The following is a 22,414-nucleotide window of genomic DNA, read 5'->3' as shown; positions in this document are numbered from 1 at the left end:
AATCTCTGAGACTGGGTAAAGTAAAACGGAGAGATACATACTTCTTTTACATTGGTGGACACAAAATAGTTAATAAGTAACATTTATAGCACACAGAGATGGTGTTGGGGGAACAAGATAACATTGAGGAGTTCTGTGGTCTCCAGGGTGGGTATACCCTGTGGGGTCTAGCAAAAGATTACTCTGACATTCCAAAACTATGTTATCTTAGATGCTAAAAGACAATGACAGGCTTACTTAAGGTAAAGACTGGCCTTTGTCATGGGAGCTACAGGATTAGGATGTGAGTACCCGCCAAGACTGGCTTTTAGTTAGGAATTTTTATGTTCAGACCATCTTATGACATTACTCTTGGTCTCTGAGTATGTAAGGTCCACCACTCGAGCCTCCTGAGCTTGTCAGGTTTAGTATGTAGTCCCTTTTTTGTCCACTCATGCTAAACTTTGCTATACAAGGATATTTCACTTAAGTTTTGCTAATAATAGGAGAACTATTAGAAGCAATCTAAATGTCCATCAGTGGAAAAAACAAGGTAATACCTGCTCAGGCAGCTGTAAAGAGAGTGTTTCAGACCTAACTGCATGAACATAGAAAGCTCTCTAAATGTTCTCTGGTAAATGCAAAGAGAGAGTCAACAAACACAAGATCTCACTTAGGTGAAAATAAAAACAATGAAAATACACAATATAGGTATATAAGTACATACATGTACACAACTGACACAGGGAAGAGTAAGAGGACTTTTATGTCCTCTTAGAATGTATACAAGTCTAACTTGAGTCAATCTTCAAAATAAACCATATGGTAAACATGAGAATAAAATCCTGCAATATTCTATTTTATTTAAATTATAATTACTACTAACACTTCTGGTTCAATCACAAAGTTAACCACGTCATATATGGAACTCAAATGGTAAAACTGTTATCTCCAAGAGAAAAATACAACACATTTCTTCAACCTTTCCCCCATCAGTAATCAAATACAAATCTTAAATGTAATGGGGAGTTACGAGAAGTGAAGGAATTCATAAATCTGTACCTGTACTATTCGGCGTTGGCGTCTGATGTCCCAAGGTAGCTAACACAGGTCCAACTGGAAGGGAGGACGGACGCTGCTCTGACTTACACAACTGCGCAGGTTCTAGGAGATTTGAACATGTGAAGTAAGTTAGAGAAATGGCCCAAACATAAGTCTGTTAACTGTATTTGTACGGAATTCAAAAGCCTAAAGTAACTTCTAAAACTATATTCCATTAAGTCAATTCCATGCTACTCCTTCTTCCCGACATCCCATCTCCTTTAAACTCAAGACAGGCAGGATCTCCCGAGCCCAGTCGGGGGGGGCCAATGCCTCCGTGCGACTGCTCTGTAAAACCACCAAACACTTCTGATGATAAAGTGTTTCCAAGCATCAAACCACATAAAACCTGCAATGGGGCAAAGTATCTTCTCTTTAGTCCATGAGAGATGTTAGCTCATTCTCTTGAAGATATATTAAAATTCACAAAAAGCTTTTATACTCACAAGTATTTTTTTAAAGACTTTTCTTTTTTCCAGAACAATTTCTGACTGAACTACATCATCACTGACAGCATAGATATGTCGGATGCAACAAAAAAGTAAAAGAAATCAGTGAGGTTGGGTGTTGGCCTTATGCCCTCTTCTGCCTGTTTTTAAAAAATACTATTTATTACTCTACACTTAAAATACACAAGTCTACTTAATTGGCAGACATTACAAATTTCATTCTTCCCTTTCTTACTAAAAGTCCACCATGAAGAAACCATTTGTATTGTTCAGAGCTATAAAGAATATCCCAAAAGAGAGCATTCCTGGATTACCTTAAACAGATCAAGGTATATTGTTTTCCTTGGTAGCCATAAATTCTGAGCCATAGGATTCTGTCCCATTAGTTAATCCAGGTCTTAGTACCTGTGTTTGTTTTCCATCTCACTTTGAAAACCAAAAGCCCTTTCGTTGTACTTAAAATGCCCCAATAAAAAAAAAAAAAAAAAAAAACTATCATTTTTTCCAGTTCGTTTTCAGCAGCGTAGTTTTACTTATTAAAAGAAAAAGAATGAGCCCTCCACGATTACTATGACAGTCATGCAAATTATGTCTTTTCTCAGCAATGAATGTGTGAAACATTTTTCCAAATACTATACCTGGAGGTAAAACAGTCTGGGAAGGCATTGTGTTGATCACAGGTTCCAAGGGACTGGGTTGATATATTGCATCTACAGGATTAATAGTACTCTGAGATAAAGAAACACATTAATTTTTAATTAAATGTCCTTCCAGTGCTGACCCTCCCGAATGTATGAAATTGCCCACACATCTAACATCAAAGTCCTGAGGGTAGCTATATAGATGAGTTGATCAAAATATAAAGAGGAAATGAAATAGCTTCTCTACGCAGAAGTCTAAGAGTTTCTTCTAATTATTTAAAGAAAAAAACAGTAAGGAGAGAAAATGAACAATTCTGTCATGTAGGAAGGTAAAGCTAAATAGAAAACCTTAGAGTTTTGTAAAATGGTGTGGGAAGATTTCAGGAAGCCAAAAACAATAACCTTTCAATTCAACTGAGTGCTTCTCAAATTTTTAGTTCACCTCAAATATTATTTCTCTATCCAAGATAGAGAAATGCTCTCTTGCTTTGGCATTAATAAACATGACACCTATGACTAGCTAACATGCTTGCACTGGTAGGATCTTATTTTTCCATCCGGTACTATTAACACCTTCCATCGTTATCCATTGTACAATACGGGCATCTCACTTTACATTCACTAAAGGCAAAGAGATGTGGCTTCTATTTAGGGGGATGTGGGAAAAAAAGGCTTTTTTTTTTTTTTGGAGGATTTGAAAAACATAAACATGTGGTTACAATTTTGGAGGAGAAAAGTTCAGGTTCTGATTCCAAGCCAAGAAATTATTCTGCCAGCATGAGGGCATTTTAAAAACAAGATTCCATAGCTTACTAATGTATTTTTATATAAATAAAGGGAGGATTTTAAACAAGGTCTCTGCCAGAGTAAAGTTTAGATCTACCCCTTACAAGAGGCTATACTAGACAAAAGCCAAGAAATAAAAATTTCTTTAGCTTTTCTTGATCTAAGAAACTAAACTTCAAATATATATTAGGTAAAGCTTTTAAGAGAAAATACTGAAATTAGAAGAGAAATACTTTGCTGATGAATGAACCCAAAAGTATGCGTAAGAATTTAAAAGCATCTAACAATGGAAACTATTAATGGCAAAGTTTTTGTAGCACTGTCATTTAAAATCTAAATTTACAAAAAAAAATTGTTTAATGTTTTTCTCTGCATAAATATTTTGAAATCATTAAATCCGAGCTTGTAAATCAAGTGATTTGAACACAAGATTTCTGATTCTTGTCACTATAATAGCCTACCTGCAATAAATATTCTGACTGGAAAATAAATGGTTCTTAGAGAAGGAGCCCTGAAAACACTGATAATCAAAAACCTAGTAAAGTGAAGTGGGAAAAGTTTTAAAGGATTGGGAAAAACACAGAAGCAGAGGCTTGGGATTTTAATTCCCAAGAATTCTTGTTCTACCAAGGACTTGGCAAGCCTCCTCTCTGCTCTGGGCCCCACTTTCCCAGTCTGTACAACGAAGAATTGTCTAGAATACATGGTCTCTAGGGGCTTTCTGATTATTGCCCATAATAACTAAATAAGTGTCTCAACAAGTCCTGGAGCTGTTCTTAAAATAAACTCCTTTTATTTACATAGTCGTTTTCTCCAAAGGACATCAAGTACTTTACAAAGGCAAAATTCTACCACTAATAAGTTGATCCAAAGGAACAAGAATATATCACCTCTTTATCCCCACCCATTACATAAGAAAAATTACTGGAGAGACTAAGGTATAAAATAATTTTGGAAAAAGGGACCAGAATGCTGTCTTTTGAATGGAATCTTTTGTTTTCCAGATGAAATATTCTACGATTAGGCTTGCCAACCAAAGAAAATACTTTTATTATACTTTTTTTGCATGTATATTAAAAGTACTCAGTATCTTTTGCTATTATTGTTAACAAAAAAATATAACTATTCTACACTTATCTAGAGTAATTGGTCAACCCACTTCAGGCTAAAATATGTCAAATTACATTCTACAACTTGCTTTGAAATGAATTTGCAGAGTGAGAAAAATGATACTCCTCAGCCCTAATCTATTGTGACATTAACAAAATTCATGCAATACAATAGATAATAAATTATATATACACATATATGTATATATAGCTCACATTTATGGAGTACTATGTGCTCTCTCTGTGCCTTACAAAAACCTTCAAAGATGGGACCAGTCATTTTCTTTATAGAGAAAACTAAGGCCCAAAGGTTAAGTAACTTGTCTAAAGGTCACAGCTAGTGAATGGCAGGGCTGGGTCCTAGACGTCTGGGTTCAAAGCCCTAAATCCGTCTTTTTTTCAAAGTAAAAACTCTTAAGGAAAAATGCTATCGTCTGGGATCAAATGATTCAAATATGTTTGTTTTCTCCAAGTTTACATTTTCTATAAGTATATACTTTCTAGGTATTTGAATTGCAAATGACCAAACATTTTTGCTATGCTTTCTAAAACTACTTTTTAACATAATAAAAAGTAACTAATTTTGCTCAGAGGGCAGTGAGATAGAAGTAACTGCCAACATGATTTTCCTTAGGGTCTTTGGGGACCATGAAATGCTAGACAACATATATAGTCCTTTTCCATGAGGCTTACAAACTTATTCGATATGTCAGGAAGAGAGATTATATTTCATTGTATTTATATCACATAATTGTATTACATCATCGTGGCTCAAAATTTGAACTCACATTGTGAAAAGAGAAATAAAAATTCTAATGTGTTTAATTCAAATTTTAAAAATGTTTTATCTCTACTTTCAACAAGAATATTTAACTTTTCATTTCAACACAAATATAAATATGCTTATACTTTCATCAAATATAATTATGAGATGGTTTTAAAAGATTTACAAAATGAGTTTCTGGATTGTAGACAAGCTGCCATTTGTAAAGCCTCAGGACAGAAATGAGATTGCTTCCCAAATACAGTCTGAACAGAAGTCTCTCCAGTTACCATAAGCTAGGGTAGCTCAAACTACAAACCTTCAAACTCTTTTAGTTCCAGCTGGGAACAATAACATTTTCTTTTCTTTTTAGAGGGGAAGTTAAATATAAGAGAAGAATAAGAGGCCAAGGAGGAAGAAAGAATAAGAAAATGTCTAGAAATCAAAAAATCGTGTTCCAACAAAAATGTAGTATATATCACAGGAGCAACGCCAGTTAACACAATACAAAAAGATCTAATAAAAAGATAAGAAAATAATAGAAACCTAAAAACATTTAAATAAATTAAGATGTATTTCAATACATCCCTCCCCTTATGCTTTCATCTGAGAAAAAAGAAGTTGACAAGAAATGTAGCATTGTGAGTTATGCCTTATTTAGTCATAAAAGCTGCATATTCATACCATGATTAATCCTTCAAGTTAACACATGCAAAGTGATTCAGTCTGGACCAACACTTAGAAAAATTTTAAGATCGACATTTCCCCTCCAAATGATTGCTGAGAGATGGCCAACTATAGGAGCTCAAGGAAAATTGCAAGAGTCAACAACAAAAAGCAGTGAGTAAGTGAAAAGAATTTGCGTTGAAGAAGTAGAAATTCAGGCTTCTCCTGACAGGACTGGTTATAACGCTCTGCAGGAGTAAAGGGAAACAAAGAGATTAGATTAAACTTACTATCATTCCATCTGCGTGCTTCTCCGCATTACACTGGTCCTTAAGGAGAAATGTTAAAAATATTAACTTCATTCTCTCATTTAAGCAACTCCTTGTGTACTTTCTTTCCCTACTAAGAAAGCTTACTGTACCAGGTAAGTAACAATGTGAGAAAACTATTTCTCTGCTTCCATCAAGATTTTAATTCCACTTGTACATTCCTAGATAAACAAAATTCTACCACTAGCTACACAACAATCAACTCCAACAGCAAGGCAATTATTTTTCCATACAGGCATTTAAGTTTGCTGTAGAAATATCTTGTTGAACTATGTAGTCACATTGGTACCAACCATTAAATGCGGACATACTAATTTAAGATTAAAGACACTGAATATTTCTAGGTTCAATTTCATAGTAAATTGTCTAAACTCTTACTGCACTTACAAGTTATGACAATCGTATACCCTTTAAAAACTCAGGATAGACAGACACCATTTCCCATATTTTGATTGCTGGCCTGAGAATTTTACTAATACTTTTCTCAATAGATGGTCTGATTTTTGTTTCAGTAAACATAAGCACTACATCGTAACTGGGCTAACAGTTACTACCTGGCAGGTATTTTACTATATTAGTTCATGTATTCCATCAACAACTCTATATAAGATAGGTACTATCTTATCCCCATTCGGCAGATGAGAAAACCGAGGCAGAACGTGGGGAGCCAGAATTCCAATACAGGTAGTTCCAGAATTCATGCTTTTAACTAATATGTTATTCTGTCATGCCTGTCCAGAGATGTACTTGAGAAAGAAGATGGTGGAAAGCTACCAACACATCATTGTTCCTATAACTACATAGTAGTCCTACTCAGACAACATGTTTTATTTAAAGTTAAATATGTTGTCTGAGTAGGACAACACATTTGTGTTAAAACACAAAGATTTAACTCTATACTATGAAGAAGTTCAAGTTTTAATAGAAACCAATATTTGCTGTTGGTTTTAAACACAATGGCCAAGTTTTATCTCATCTACTGATAACTTTTTCTTTCTTTACTGAGCTTACTCAGCAAGAGCAATATGAAGATTTGGGGATGCTTTTATTTTTTTAAGTGCAAGTGCAGAAAAGAATGAACATGCCAGGCCTGAAATAACTATCCTTAGAAAAGCCTGTCTGTAAAAACTGATGGGCGTCAGGAGGGTTCCCATCACCCTAACTGGTAAGTGTCGCTCACTGTTGCCTGCACTGTTTAAGCAAACAATATGGTTTATTCTGAACACCTGCTTTCCTTCTGGAAGTCTGGTATCTTGGTAAATGCTAAGTAGGGAAGTGTTTACATGACAAGCATCCAGTAAAAATACTGATGTTGGGGAGAAGAACAACAACAAAAACCTTCGGTGTTGAGTCTTTAATGAACTTCCCTGGTAAACATTTCATAGGTACTGTCACAATTTTTTGCTGCAGGAATTAAGCACGTCCCGTGTGACTTCAATGGAAGAAGACTCTTGGAAGCTGTGCCTGGTTTCCTCTCAGATTTTGTCCGTGTGCCTTTTACCTTTGCTGACTTCGCTATAATAAATCAAAGCTATGGGTATGACTATATGCTGTGGCCTGTGAGTTCTCCAAGTCAATCACCAACTAGGGGTGATCTTGGGAACCTCCAACACAGTGCTTATCTTTGGTTTCTCTCTGAGAATAACTGCATTTTGATATCTACATAATTCAGGTTGGGATGCCCCCTTTTACTTGCACAACTGAATTATCTATCCATTTCCTCATCCGAGGACATTTTTTCACTGCTTTCTAAGAGTGAGGAAGAGAGAAAGAGAAACATCAATGTGAGAGAGAAGCACTGATTAGCTCCCTCCTGTACACACCCAGACTGGGAACCAAACCCTCATGTGCCTGGACCAGAAATCGAACCACAACCTTTTGGTTACGGGAAGACACTCCAACCAACTGAACCACACTGGCCAGGGCAAATTAACTACATATTTAGACTATCCAAAGTTTCAGAAATTCTTAATAGAATGAGTTGAAAACAAACTATTGAGAATTAAATAGAAAGAAATTAAGTTTCTTGCTCAGGTGATACTTTAATTTTACTATTTCAACAGAGCTTTCTTCTATTAATTTCTGAACATTAACAATCGATTTTTCCAAAGGAGTTCTTAGTAATATTATATACATGTGGTAAATTAAATTTTCCAAAAATGGTCCCAACATGAGGTAGAGTTCATGTGCCCTACCCCTGGACCCAAGCAGGCTATTATAATGGTCTCTACTAGTAGGTACAGCAAAAGTGACTACAGGTGACTTCTGAAATTAGGTCATGGAAATGCCACAACCTTCTTCTTTTTTCTTAGAATCCAGCCACCACACTGTGAGAAAGCCCAGGCAGAGGTGAAGAGGACTATATGGAGAAGAACCCAGGCCCCCGGCCAACTTCGCAGGCATGTGAGTCATCTTGAAAGTGGATCCTCTTCCCCACCCCCAATCAAACCACCACAGTGACACTGCATAAAGCAGGAAGAAGTCATGAGGCCTACCCAAATTGCAGATTTGTAAGCAAAAGAAATTACTGTTGCTATTTTAAGATACTCAGTTTTGGGGTGGTTTGATCACTCATATTTTTATACTATAGTGTCTAAGAAAACCACCACTTCTAATTCTCGTGTGATTTAAAATAAACATATATCTGACCATTTCCCCCCAAATATACTTGATTAACAATGCACACAATTTACAGAGTATTTTAAATTGGGGTTTGTAATTTTTGTTACTATTGTGGTTTGTCTTTTAAGGCAGAGTCAAATCTATATAAACCCATAAACTAGTAACTGCCTTAACTGTAAATCCATTCCCTTGATGAACTTTAGGGCTTTTGTTCTATTATTTAAAAAGGCTTACACTCATCTTCCTCACCTCCTTCCACCTTTCTTTTTGTTTTTGTTTTGTAAGTAAATCACAAGTTACCTTTTATCAGGGTCATCTAAGGCTAAACTGCAGTTAGTACTGAAACAGATTCAACTGAATTCAGTATGAGTCATATTAATGAAACAAAGAAAATGGCCCAATGCTACTTCCCACTTAAATTATACCATGTTTATCTAGTTATAAGTGCCTCAATCTTTAACACAATGGCTGTTCTCTTCTCTGAACATACTACAGTGACTAAGATCTAGAAGTCTGATAGCGAACAAAAACATCAGCATCACATAGTTTGGGAAGACTTCTGATCAGAATTATAGAGTCCAGTATTTTTAAAACTGTGCCTACCAAAAAAATCCATGAAATTTATCCCCCTCTTTCTAATGAGGCAATGTAGTGTAGTAAAAACTCTCTTAATTAAGTACCTATAAACTTACTATATGAAACAAAATATAGACATAATGAAATAAAATGTCTAAGTCAAGTTTGATGATTTAACAAATGAAGCTGGGACAACTGAATACCCACATGTGAAAAAAAAAATGACGCCCTTCTTCACACCACAAAGATGAACTCAAAGTGAATGAGAGACTTAAATGTAAGAGCTAAAACCATAAAACTCTTAGAAGACAGCACAGGAATAAATCCTAGTGATCATGGATTAGGCAATAACTTCTAAATAAGCCACCAAAGAAAGGCACAAGCAATAAAAGACTAAAAAGTTGAACTTCATCAAAATTTAAAAATTGCATGCTTCTAAGGACAGTTGTATCAAGAAAGTGAAAGACAACTCAAAGACATGAAGAAAAATTTGTAAATCATATATCTTATAAAGACTTGTATGCAGAATACATAAAACCATTTTTATAACAACATAAAGAACTCAACTAAAAATTGGACAAAAATTTAAATAGACATTTCGCTAAAGAAGATGTATAAATGCTAATAAGCACATGAAAAGATGTTGAACATTATTATTTCTTAGGGAAATGCAAATGAAAACCACAATAAGTTACCACCACCATGGCTATAATCAAAAAGACAATCAAATGTTGATTCAATGTGGAGAAAATGGAACCCTTCTACATTGCGAGTGGGAAAGTAAAATGGCATGGCTGCTTTGGAAAACAGTTCAGCAGTTTCTTAAAAAGTTACAAATAGAGTTACCATATGACCCGGAAACAACACTCTTAGGTATATACTTAAGAGAAATGAAAATTTATGTCCGTACAAAAACATTATAGACAAATGTTCATAGCAGCACTATTCCTAACTGCCCCAAAAGTGAAAACTCAAGTATTCATCAACTGATGGATGGGTAAAGGGAATTAAGTCCTGAGACATGGATGATCCTTGGAAACACTGTTAAATGAAAGAAGCCAGTCACAAAATACTACATATTTTATGATCCTAATCATGTGAAATGCCCAGAATAGACAAATCTAGAGACAGAAGGTAGATCTGTGGTTGCCAGGCACTGGAAGAAGCAAAGGGAAGGGTAGTGAGGAGTACAGGGAATGACTGCTTGACGGGCATGGGATTTCTTTTGGGGATGATAAAAATGTGCTAAAATTATATTACAGAGATGGTTTCACAACTTTGTAAAAACAGTAAAAACCATTACAGTGTACACTTTAAATTAGTGAACTTTATGGGATATATAATACATATCAATAAATCTATTTTTAAAAAGCCTGACAAATTAATACATGCATGATAACAAAAAGTTTATGCAGAAAAATGTTCTTGGCAGAGAACCTGGGATCCAAGGGCAATTTAAATATACAATCTATTTTAAAAGTATCTATGAATAAGCAGCTCAATTCTGAAAGGACAACCTAGGCCTGTGCTGTGTGGTTTCGTAGCTACTAGTCACATGTGCCTACTGAGCACCAGAACTATGGCTAGTTCAAAGTATAAAATATACCATGGATATTAAAGACTTGGTGAAGAAAGGAGAGGGAAGGGGAAGGGGGAGGAGACGGGAGGGTGAGGGAGAAAGCAAAGAAAGAATGCGAACTATCTCATTAATGCATTTTTATATTGATAACGTGAAAATGATAGCTGGGGTCTAGTCCCCAGCTGCAGGAGCCTCCCAGGTTATGTTTGCTCTGCTCTCTCCCTGCCCCTCACCTCCTCTACAGCTCTCTGTGAGTGGAACGCTAGCTGTCTCTACACAGCCCACCTGAAAATCCCACTGAACAAGCGGCACCCAAGCTTTGCTGCACAGTAGCACCACCCAGAAATTTAAAACTCCCAGTGCCCAGGTAAGACTCCATGCCAATTACAACAGAACATGTGAGAGTGGGAGCCAAGTATCAGAACTGTCAGGGATGCCCAGGGTGATTCCATTGGGCGGCAAAAAGTTTGGAAACAAATGAACTAATCGTTTAGGCAGGAGGAAACTTCTGAAAGAATCAAAACTGGTAGGAGCTTAAACTTCTACCAACAGTATGCTGCCTGTAAGCAGCTAAAATTAAACTGACTTGAAACAATGAAAGTATCAAATTAGCTATCTTCTTACATCCCGTTCAGGTCCCAGATGACAATATTTCTCTCAAAGTAGCTGATTCCAATATTTTATTATCCCACTAGAAGAACAGTCCTCCAAAGTGGCTCTATCAATTTATATTTGTGTCAGTATTAGATGAAAGTTCTCCCATTTTTACCAACATGCAATATTGTCATTTTAAATTTTATGCCCTCCTAAAATACTTCTTTAATTTAATAAACACTTGTTTAGGACTTGTTATATGCCTGATATTAAGAGCATTACAAATACTAATTCATTTAAGTCTCACACCATCAGTAAGAATACAGGTACTGTTATTATCCACATTTCATATAGGAAAAGACCAAAAGAGAAAGGATGAACAAGCTTGCTCAAATGGTGAGGCAAGACTACACACACACACAGTCTGGCTCCAGAGTCCGTGCACTTGCAGATAATGTAGTACTGCATCTCATTATCATTTTAAAACCCTTTATCTTAATCACAGATTAACTAATCAGATTTACCCAAAGATTAATTTATAAAGCAGATCACAGCACAACAGAGAGGTGGCGAAACAAAAAATCATACATATAGTGAAAATATTAAACCATGAAACCATTAAAAAATATGTATCAGGAAAATTCATTCAAAATTCACAATTATTTCCCAGGCCCCCACTATGTGGCAGGCAACAGTTTTAGGCACTGAAGATACAGTAGTACTACAAACAATAATCCAAAGTGTATTTTATTTCATGAATACACAACAGCAATTAAAACAGTGGTTCCTTAATGCCGTTTAGTACCAGAAACAATCTACAATACAATTTTTGAAAATGTGTCTAGATTATACTCTTCAATATAAATGAGGAAAAGAAGTCTACTGAAATGTAATTCCTTTTCTTGCTAAGAAAAACATTTTTGTTAAAGGCTTTGCAAAATAAGTCCCCGTTCCAAGCAGGATAATGGGTAAAATGGAAGGAAGGGGTGAGTCATTCAAATGCTCTATTCCTTCCTGGCCACCATCAGAAATTACCTTATCAAAAGCAGGCACATGCTGACAGGTGACATCCAAACACAATAGTTGTTCAATAGTGCCAGGAACCCCACAATACAATTTACTGTAGAAAGCTACACGTTTCAGGACCAAGTTTTTTGGCTATGAAAGAAAAATTCCATTATAATTTTTAAATGCCATTAATTAAAAGTAATAGAAAAATTTACTTACTTTAGCAATCTGCAGCAACACAATGCAGTGTTTAATTGATTCTACCATGCTCTATAAAAACAAAACATTAATTTTAGGTTCTTGCCCCAGATAAAATGGTCATATGATGTTAAAGCTTAATATATAAAAATGAGTTCAAATACACAGGGTTTAGGTCTGCACTATACAAGAAACACCCCTCTGGATATCCAGGGAGTTCTGATATGCTGATAATGTCAAATGAAGTTATTATTAGCAATTTTATTAATTGTTAAAGAATGTCCAAAATGTTAATTTATACTGAATACCACCTAAATGATTTTCAACACTTCAAACAGAATTAACTTCCAAATTCTTAGATCAACAGAAGGACATCCCACTGTAAATTTCTAAAATGTCCATTCAAGGTTTTTATGAAATTATGGAGAGTAAAGGATCCTATCAAAATACTGATGAACTTGGAATATTATTTTGCCGGTTTTTAAATGCTTTTATCAAAATACAAATCTTATTAGTAGCCCATTATATAATGTCAGAAAGCCAGGACTTCAGAAAACTCAAATCACAATATATTTTAATTAAATAAAAAAGAATATACACTGTGCTTAGATGATGACACCTTTTATCCAAGGATCTCAAACAGACAAGACAAGAAAAAGATAAAATGGTACACAGTCAATTTCAATTAGCAGGATTATTCTATTCATTTAACTTCCTTTAGAAAATAATACAATTCTTAAAATATTCTTGTAAAAATTCATAAAAAATCTAAATTGCTCTTATTAATAATAGGAGCAGCTTAAAATGTAAATAACATTTTAAAGTACTTTCTAATGCAAAGCCAGAGTTTATCAAACAACATAACTTACATTTGTTGTCTCTTTGAGAGTTTCGATTTTCTGTGAAAAATAAGTTGAAACGGAGATAATCAGAAGCACAAAGAGGTGGTGTTGCTTTTTACTGGTTAGCCATTTAAAGAATTTTACCAAAATATACTCATTACTCTGAGTGCAGGAAGGTTGGGAAGGGAGTACTTTTACTTATATTTCTTGCTTTTTTAAATTTAAATCCAATATTTAAATGAAAAAGTCAGACATTTTATGAATTACATCCTCAAATAAAATTCATATGATTCAATTAATGACTTGTATAACATAAAGCATTCTTAATTCCTTATCTGAAATTAAGTTTTTTCTACAGATTCATTGAAATGCTGATTTTAGAATCACCTTAAACTTTGTTGAGTTATTTAAAAATGCCATGGGACTAAATTATAAAACTAAGACTGGAAGGTGAGCTAAACATGAGCCACTACTATAACCAAGTGTAAAAGAACCAAATGCAAGACTATAAAGACAACACAAATGGAAAAAATAAATACAGCTGCATTAGAAAATTCAGTCAACAAGAGGAAAAATGTGAATTAAAAAAAAAGAAAACAGGAACAGAATCACAGAAATAGAGATCACATGGAGGGTTATCAGCAGGGAGAGGGAGGGGAGAAGTGGGGGAAAGGTACAAGGAATAAAAGGCATAAATGGTAGATACAAACTAGACAGGGGGGAGGTTAAGAACAGTATAGGAAATGGAGAAGCCAAAGAACTTATATGTACAACCCACGGACATGAACTAAGGGGCGGCGGGGTGGGAGGCTGGAGGGAAGCGGGGTACCAGGCAGAGGCATATAAATGGGAGAAAAAAAATGGGACAACTGTATTAGCATAATCAGTAAAATACACTTAAAAAAAAAAAAAAAAAAAGGAAGACAGTATTCAAACTACAAAGTAGCTGTCAGAAATCCAAAAGGTGGAGGAGGACAGTGGCAGAACTAGAATTAAAGCAATACTTGTTTCCTCATGTGCAGCTGCTTGTTTATTCTGAAAATTCCTGTTGGTTGGCTGATTAATATTTGAGGCAAATACATATAAATTTAATAACTTTCTCCCTTACAAAAAAGGGTGTCATATTAAAATTTCATACATTACCATTTTGTTTAATTATGAAACCGTAACAAAAATTCACCAGAAAACTCCCCTTGAAGTCTATATGGCAGTAGTACCATACTAGGTCAACAGCAGGCAAAAACACTGAGGTCCTTCTGGTATTTTTCCAAAAGGCTCTTGAATTTAAAAACTTTAAATCAAAATCATGATTATGAAAGTTACCTTTCTCTGTTCATCATCTTTGCAGTTTTGAAGTTTGTCATCAAAAAGCTACAGGATTAAAAAAAAAATGATTATAGAATCAAGCCACTTTCCTACGCTGCATATATTTACTAAACACGGGAAAGCAAAGTTTAGTTCTTGTACACATTTCTTCCAGGGATGATTTATATGTTTTTTCAAAATAACATATATAGTTTTCAAGGCATTGTATCAAGTTAAATTCTACTGAATTACTGTAAATGGTAAGGGTCAATTACCCTGGTAGACTCACAAACAAAATGCATGATTTTTAAGAACTTAAAATTTGATTCAAACCTAAGTTTTGCCCTGGCCAGATGGCTCTGTTGGTTGGAGCATCATCCTGTACACCAAAATGTGGTGAGTTCAATTCCTGGTCAGGGCACATACCTGGGTTGCGGGTTTGATCCCCAGCTGAGGTGTATAGGGGAGGCAAACATGTACAGGAAGCAGACAGTTGATCAGTGTTTTTCACAATGATGTCTCTCTCTCTTCCTCTCTCCCCCTCTCACCTTCCCTTCCTCCTTCCCTCTCCCCTCCCCTAACTGACCCCCCAAATTCAATAAATATATCCTCATGAGCATTGAAAAAACTAAAAACAATAAAACCCCTAAGTTCTTCCTACTCTGTCATCCAAATTTATCAATACTCATTCCCCCCGCCCCCAGGACCTTTCGCTGTAATTAATTTTTAAAGTAGGAATTGAAGGAGACAATTTCAGTAATGATAGAGGTAGTAGAGAATCGCCTCTCCCAATCTGAGACCCCAGGTGGAAAGAGCAAGGCCTTAGAAACAGAGCCACTTAAAATTTACCAGTTTCATAGAATTTCTAAACAGAATGCAAATCTAATTTTGTCTTATTTTCTTCTAATTATGTCTAGAAACCTTTATGAAGACCAAAAAATGCAGTATATACATACACTATTTACCAATATTATTAGAGATAAAGATCTTTGAATTAAGTCACCCAGATCTTTTAACAAGCCTCAGCTTTAGAAATTCCTGAAAAACCACATAAGGGTTGTAAATTAATATCAAGTAAATAACAGGTTTTACTCAAAATCAAGCTCAGCAATCAAGCTTTTGCTACTTTATATCAATTCAATATATAAACTAATACCTTACCTTTAATTGTTCTATCAAGATTTGAAGGTAAGCATCAGCTTCTGTAAGTTTCTTATCGAAGTCTTGAACACTAGGAACAAATCCTGAATCCAAACCCTAGAAAAAAGAAAATTTGCAGTAAATCTAGCAGTACCAAAGCAATACTTAATAGTATTAAAATATACTTCATCCTTCATACATGACATTTCAATTTTTTAAATAAAAATAACACTTTTACATAAACAATAGGTTTGTTTAAATTATCTAAATTCTTCAAGGATAGTGGTACATCAATCTTCTAAATGAACTTCTAACGCTATTCCCTTGTCATTCATTAACATGTGCTGGTGCTCAAATTAGGATGCAGCCTGCTCTTCAGAATCACTTTCTTTTCTCCCAAAAGCCCCATAATGGCTTCCGGCCACCTCCTGAGCAACAGTAATTCAGAAGGAACATATACAAAACTACCTAGATTACCTCCCATTTCCCCCAACTTTTTGTTTAGTCCACTCCTCCAGTTCTTTAATGTTAACTTCATACTCTCACTATTTAGTTCTTCAGCTCCCTAACCCATCTCATTAGCTCCAATGTTTTTCTCCTCCTCCTTTATTAAAAAAGAAAAAAAATAGTAACCTCAAAATTCTTCTAAGAAGAGGATCCTCTCTAAGTGAAAAGTGGCACTACTTCTGTCTTAATCAAGTTCCCTACTCACTTTCACCCTTGGCATAAACACTACACTCTGGACATGATGTGAATGTTTATTTATTTAGAGGGACCACTTATTTCTCAGTTTAACAGTATGACATTTGCATGTCCTAGTTTTTGTACACTAAAAATTTTAAGCTCCGAGAGCATGGGATTCCTGTGTTTTGACTCTGCTCAAAGGACTCTTTTGAGTTTTAATCATCTCTGACTGAAAAATATATTAATCCTGGTATAAAAGACATAACAGTTGGAGATTGAACAAGACTACCAGCTTGCCATATGCATGTCCAGATGCCAGACAGTTAAACGGGGAAGTAAGGGTCAGGGACCATGAATGTCACACGCCACCCCTGCCACAGAGCTCTGTACTAAATGGGTGCAACACAGCGGTTTAACATGCTATACTTGACTCTCGCTAGTCATCTCTCCCCTGCCTCTGGCCAACACGTGCTGATCATTTTTATAGTCCACACTTTAGTAAACTGAGATCAGAGTTCACTTTTTATTACACTAATTCCCCATCTTTGCGTAATACTTTACCATGACCGAAGCACTTTCACAGCCATTATCTCAAACACCAGATTGAACCAGTATAGTATTATGGAAACAAAGGGTGGCAAACCTGGTTTCTAATTGCAGCTCAGCCACTAACAAGATATCGTGTCTCTTTAAGCTGCTGTTTTCTTACCTGCCAAATACAGATGTTCTCCTCCTCCTAATATGAATGTGGCAGCTACTACCTCTATTAAGGACCTACATAGTTACTAAGACTATCAACTACTGCTATTACTATTGTTGCTCTTCCTAAACTAAAATTTAAATTCTGAATAAAACAATTAAAAACATAAGTTTTTAATCAACTCATCTTTTACTACATTTTCTTTTTCAAATTCAAAGGCAATAAAACCTGTATTTTTTGATATACATGCCTACATTTTTACAAACATGTAGAAAAACCACTTGAAATATTTAAAAAACCTCTTTCTAATGAGAGATGTCATGTATAAAAACAAAGTTTATGAAAAAAATCATAATAATGTAAAATCCAGATATATTTATAAAATTGCTGTTAAATATCTTCATTCTAAAAGATAACTTAAAAACTTCCTATTAGAAACATTCAGTAAGTGTAGTATGACAGTAACAGATGTGGAAAGGAAGGACAAACCCACCACAGTTCAGAGATGCTACAGCAGTGCTCTAACAGAGTAGTAGCTTATTTCCATGTCACTACACACACACACACACACACACACACACACACACACACACAGATTAGAAGGACTGTTTGGCTTGTTTTTGTTTTGTTTCACAGAGCAATATAATATTATCAATAATTTAATTACAAAACCTGGTTAAAATCAGCTAAATACACTGTTCTTGCTAAAAATGAAAACGATCAATGGCACATTCAAAAATGAATAAAAGGTAAAGCATCTTGAAGAGAGAAAAAGTGTTATCTGAGAATTTTTCCTCTTCTGAATCCAATTAGAACTACCATTGTAAAAATCAATTAACATACCCTTTGAACAAATAACTATTCACTAAAAATCCTCTAGTTAATAGAGAGAAACAAATGAGACTTAAATTACTGAGATCTGAAAGCCTGTCTGAAATTAATTCTTCAAAAAACAACCCTTTGATGTTGTTATGATCACATGAACCTCACCTTGGCTTTTTTCTCAGACCCACCTCTAGACAGCCTTCCACAACATTCCTGTACCCATAGAATAAACTCCAAATGGCACAACATCCAAGTCAAAGATCTATACAGCAATCGATCTTTCTTTATGTAACGTATAATGGGAGGTTCATTACAATAGCTATTAGCTTAAAATCCTCGAACTGGCCTAAACTCCCTTGCATAGTAATTCATAAATCTTCAGTGTACTTAAAATCTACATAATTGTCCTTCTGCAATCAATAAAATAACATATACAAATTTATCAACATGAACAAGCAATTGATAGTAATTATAGTATTCTCAAATCTAGAATAATGCACTAGAAGAAATATAAGTTTTCATTATATACTGTAACCAACAGTACATAGAATTAAAGCCACGTAGTCCAACCTCCCACTCATACAAGTTACTTTTTACAGTATCTTTGAAAGTCATCTAATCTTCGCTTGAATATCTAAACAAGAAAAGGAACTTACTACCTCCTAACAAACTTTTTCATAAAAATACCTAAAGTCATAACTAGTCCTCTTTCCATTCAACATTTATAAGGTGCTATACTTATTCATATCCTTTTTAATGGAGTTTTGTTTTAAAGTAGATTATAAAGAGAGAATGTAGTTCTTTCTGCTCTCTTTCTCCTTCCCTTTTTCTACTCCCTCCCTCACTCCTTCATATCTTCCTTTCTTCTCCTTTGTCTGTGTCCTTCGGTAGTAACTGAAGTGATTTTGTAGTATTTTAGGTACTCAGGACCCAAAAGGTTGCTGCTCCCCGATTTATCAAATTGATGAGCCATAGTTCTAACTTGATGATTTCTGTCTGAATTCATTTAAAGTTTAAATTAAATACAACTATTATAGAGAAATAAAGACAAAATGATCTGTGATGTAAAAGAAGTTAAATTAGAACCACGAAAGAAATCAAACCTAAATCTAACCATAAAATGAGAAATGTTTAAAAAATCACTTATGTGACAAATAAGCTAAATGAAAATAGTCTCTAGTTTTCAAGAGGGCTTCGCTAAAAAAGAAATCGAAAGTACATATATAAAGTCAAGTAGAGTAACATGATTTTATATCAATCAGGACCTACCCAAGTTTTAAAAATATACACAAAATGAAATATTTTGAAAAAATTAAAAATATACACCAAGACACACCTGGCCCAATTTAAGGGGAACATTAAAAATAATATTCAGAGTAGTAGAAGAACATCAAACTGCCTCAAAACTATATACAGGTACTACTTACTATCTAATATTTATGTTGAATGGCATCACTTTTCTCAGAAGACACTTCAAAGCTAACAAATGTCGGCAAAATTAAATGAATTCCTAGTAATGATTTGAGTTGGGACATTAAACACTATTTATACTTTATATACACAAACCACTGAATACATCACTCCCATGAAAAAGAAGAGTCTAGCAAGGGATATCCTTAAAACTGTCTTAAGTACATATGAACTGTAACTGCTTCAGGGAAACTCTCTTAGTAAAACTAAAACAGTACAGGAGGCAAGTTTTGAGACAGGGAGTAGGAACTTTTAAAGTACTTCCTGCTGACAGGGGAAGAGTAATGAAGAGTGGAGGTAAAGGTGATAAAAGGTGGTTTAAGGTCCTGTGAAATCGGAATCAGGAAATAAGAAACTTATAGGTCATTTGGGGAACTGAGAATAGAACAACAGGAAGGGCTAGGGCAGAATTAATAACACTGTAAAAAGAAGTTCACAAATGAGTAATTATTTTCATATCAAACCTTATTCCACAGCAAAAACTAAGGACTAGTACACTATTTATATTCAGTGCTTTTTCTTATACAGGACAAAACTGTTATACAACAAAAATATGTTGCAAGAAGAGAAAAGGAAAATACATTAGAAACAGAGACACTATTCCATGTAAATCTCATAGAAAAGTTCAAAATAACAATGGATAAATCATCAGTAGTAGAACTGTAAAAGGGAACAGCTTAAAAAGTTAACAACAGAAACAAACACACACACACATACACACACGTGTCTCCTAATGAAAAATAAATGGCATGAATCCAGACAAAAGTGGATGATTGCTGAAAATTAGCAAAGCATACACCCTCTAATTAAAATAATGAAAACTGTGCAGAAATGTTGTTTTGATTAAAATATGAAAGTATTTGGAAAGTTTATGTTTACAATTAGCAATTTGAGATGACATGCATCACAGATACACTTTCATCCAATGAAAGAAGTATAGGGCATACTTACAATTGAATCACTTACAATTATTTTTGAAAATTCAAGAACTGGAGAGATACCAGAAGACTGGAAAAAAGCAAGTGTGGTACTGATCTTCCATAAAGTGAGGAAAAAAGAGAATAGAAAGTTACCATGCTGTGAGTCTGCTGGGAGTCTGCCAACAATAATTAAGTAAAGGAATAAATAAGAGAAAAATCTTGTAACTATATGAGAAAAAGTAAGTACATGAACGGCAAATGGCAAGCTAAAAAAAAAAAAAAAAAAAAAAAAGCCAAACTTAATGGCTTTTCTGTTCCTTAAAAGTTTGCTAGCAAATTAAGTTTTTTTGAGAAAAGACATCATTTCATCTTCTTTCCAAATGATTTAAAAGTTGGCTCAGTGATGAAGAAAAGTATATTTAAGAAACCAGAAATAGTAGGTAAGACCATGATTTCATGTGGGGTATACTAATATATAATTTTCCTGGATTACTGAAAATTTGGAAACATTTCTAATTCCTGTTGTCTCTGCTGCTTATCCACTGCAGCTCAGGGAAGAACAGGTTTCAGAGGTACAGAGCAGTCCTAAGGGTGAGAATTTCTCTCCATTTTTAATCCTAAAGAATATCCAACTACTGATTCATCTGGAGTTAAGATTAACAATTCAAAAATGTCCATAAAATTGAGCATATTATCAAACTCCTCCACTGAATCCTCAGGAAAATATTTTCCACTTAAATCAGTGTCCTGATAATTTAAGGCTCCAAACTAATAGGTTCTTTTTTTATAAACATGGTAGCTATAGGCTTCTTACAAACAACTGCTAGGTACCCCAAGAATGCCCTAAAAATTAGGGTCTTTTTTCATAGTTCTGGATTCACTAAGGATGCATAATATATATTAAAATCTTTTTCTGGGTATTATGTTCTCTATTATATGCTTTCCAAATTTTCTCATTTCATTATCACAACACAGTAAGGAAGATAGTAAGTAAGGTAGATAAAGAGTAACCCTATCTTATAAGTGCTTACCTAAATCAACCAGCTGGGATTTTTTTAAAATTGAGATTGCAACCCAGTCCTTGGATTTCAAGTCCACTATACTTTTCTATTAAATCACAATGATATTTGAAAAGAATTCATAGCATAAGAACACTAAAATAAATATAATCTAAAAACTGCCCCAAAGAGCTTGATATAGTGAAAATAAGCATGTGCATTAAAGTTAGACTGATCTAGTTTTTAAATTCTGAATCTTCAGCTTCCTAACATATTACCTGTATAGTCAGTCTGCCCAAGTTACTTTCTCCACTTCCCCTTTCTCACTAGAGATGGGTATAATTACCACTTAAGGTTGTTAGAAAAACAAAAGAAAAGAGTATGTGTAAAGTAACACAATAGCAGATGTTCTTCTTCCTCTTCATAATTTAGAATAATAACCAAGATTCACCACCACTGCATCCCAGGCCTTAGAGCAGAGCCTAACATGTAGAAAGAACTCAATGAAGGTATGATGGAAAAAAATGAAATGAACTAATAGCTCAATAATACCATAAAACGCATGCAATTTTAATAGAGATCTATAATAAAAAAAAAAGATAAAGTACAAATTGTATTTAACATTCCTTCAAAAAAAAAGAAGAAAACAAATAGTAAGTTGAACTCTGAAGAAAATTACAGTAATCAAAAAGGTATGAGCAACAGACAAAACAAGTGATAAACTAGAGTCTTGGACAACAAATCAAAAAAAAGGTTTCATATGAGATGTTCAGAAAAGAGTTGGGTATCATGACTCAATCACAAAAGGTAAATTGCACTGAATTATTACCTTGTAACAAAGACTCAAACAATATTAAGAGAGCCTTTTTGCATAAAATAATCCGATTTCTGAAAACATTAGTTCTCTGAAAAGTAGAATCATTTTTATCTTTAAATTTACAAAGAAAATATGCATTATATACATAATTAATATGCATAACATTACGTTTCTGTTTAAAAAATGCCACAAAACAAAGCTGAACTGCTCATTTAGTTGGGACAAAAAGAACTACTTTGTCAAACAGGAATCAGTTACAGACACCAGTGCCAAAATTCATGAACTTTAATCAAAACTTTCAGCACAACAGCTT

General features: G+C 34.4%; 1 protein-coding gene across 7 annotated transcripts in view; it reads right to left on the bottom strand.

The window, feature by feature from the left end:
- OSBPL9 (oxysterol binding protein like 9) overlaps nucleotides 1–22,414 on the bottom strand; it is a 124,690-nt gene that overhangs the window by 26,462 nt on the left and 75,814 nt on the right. For 4 of the 7 annotated variants that reach the window (XM_054572966.1, XM_054572947.1, XM_054572938.1 and 1 more), the window contains 7 exons: nucleotides 15,709–15,804; nucleotides 14,566–14,613; nucleotides 13,270–13,299; nucleotides 12,422–12,472; nucleotides 5,785–5,823; nucleotides 2,168–2,258; nucleotides 1,042–1,143 (listed from right to left, as the gene is read on the bottom strand). In XM_054572966.1, coding sequence (XP_054428941.1) covers nucleotides 1,042–1,143; nucleotides 2,168–2,258; nucleotides 5,785–5,823; nucleotides 12,422–12,472; nucleotides 13,270–13,299; nucleotides 14,566–14,613; nucleotides 15,709–15,804 — 457 coding nt within the window. Of the gene's footprint in view, nucleotides 1–1,041; nucleotides 1,144–2,167; nucleotides 2,259–5,784; nucleotides 5,824–12,421; nucleotides 12,473–13,269; nucleotides 13,300–14,565; nucleotides 14,614–15,708; nucleotides 15,805–20,332; nucleotides 20,402–22,414 lie in introns of all 7 variants that reach the window. The other 3 variants (XM_054572923.1, XM_054572931.1, XM_054572972.1) reach the window with 3 other exon arrangements.

This window comes from Pteronotus mesoamericanus, unplaced genomic scaffold (genome assembly GCF_021234165.1).
Source record: "Pteronotus mesoamericanus isolate MK-2021 breed Mesoamerican mustached bat unplaced genomic scaffold, CSHL_Meso_final contig_105, whole genome shotgun sequence".
NCBI classification, from domain to species: domain Eukaryota; kingdom Metazoa; phylum Chordata; class Mammalia; order Chiroptera; family Mormoopidae; genus Pteronotus; species Pteronotus mesoamericanus.
This window is presented reverse-complemented; position numbering and strand designations above follow the sequence as displayed.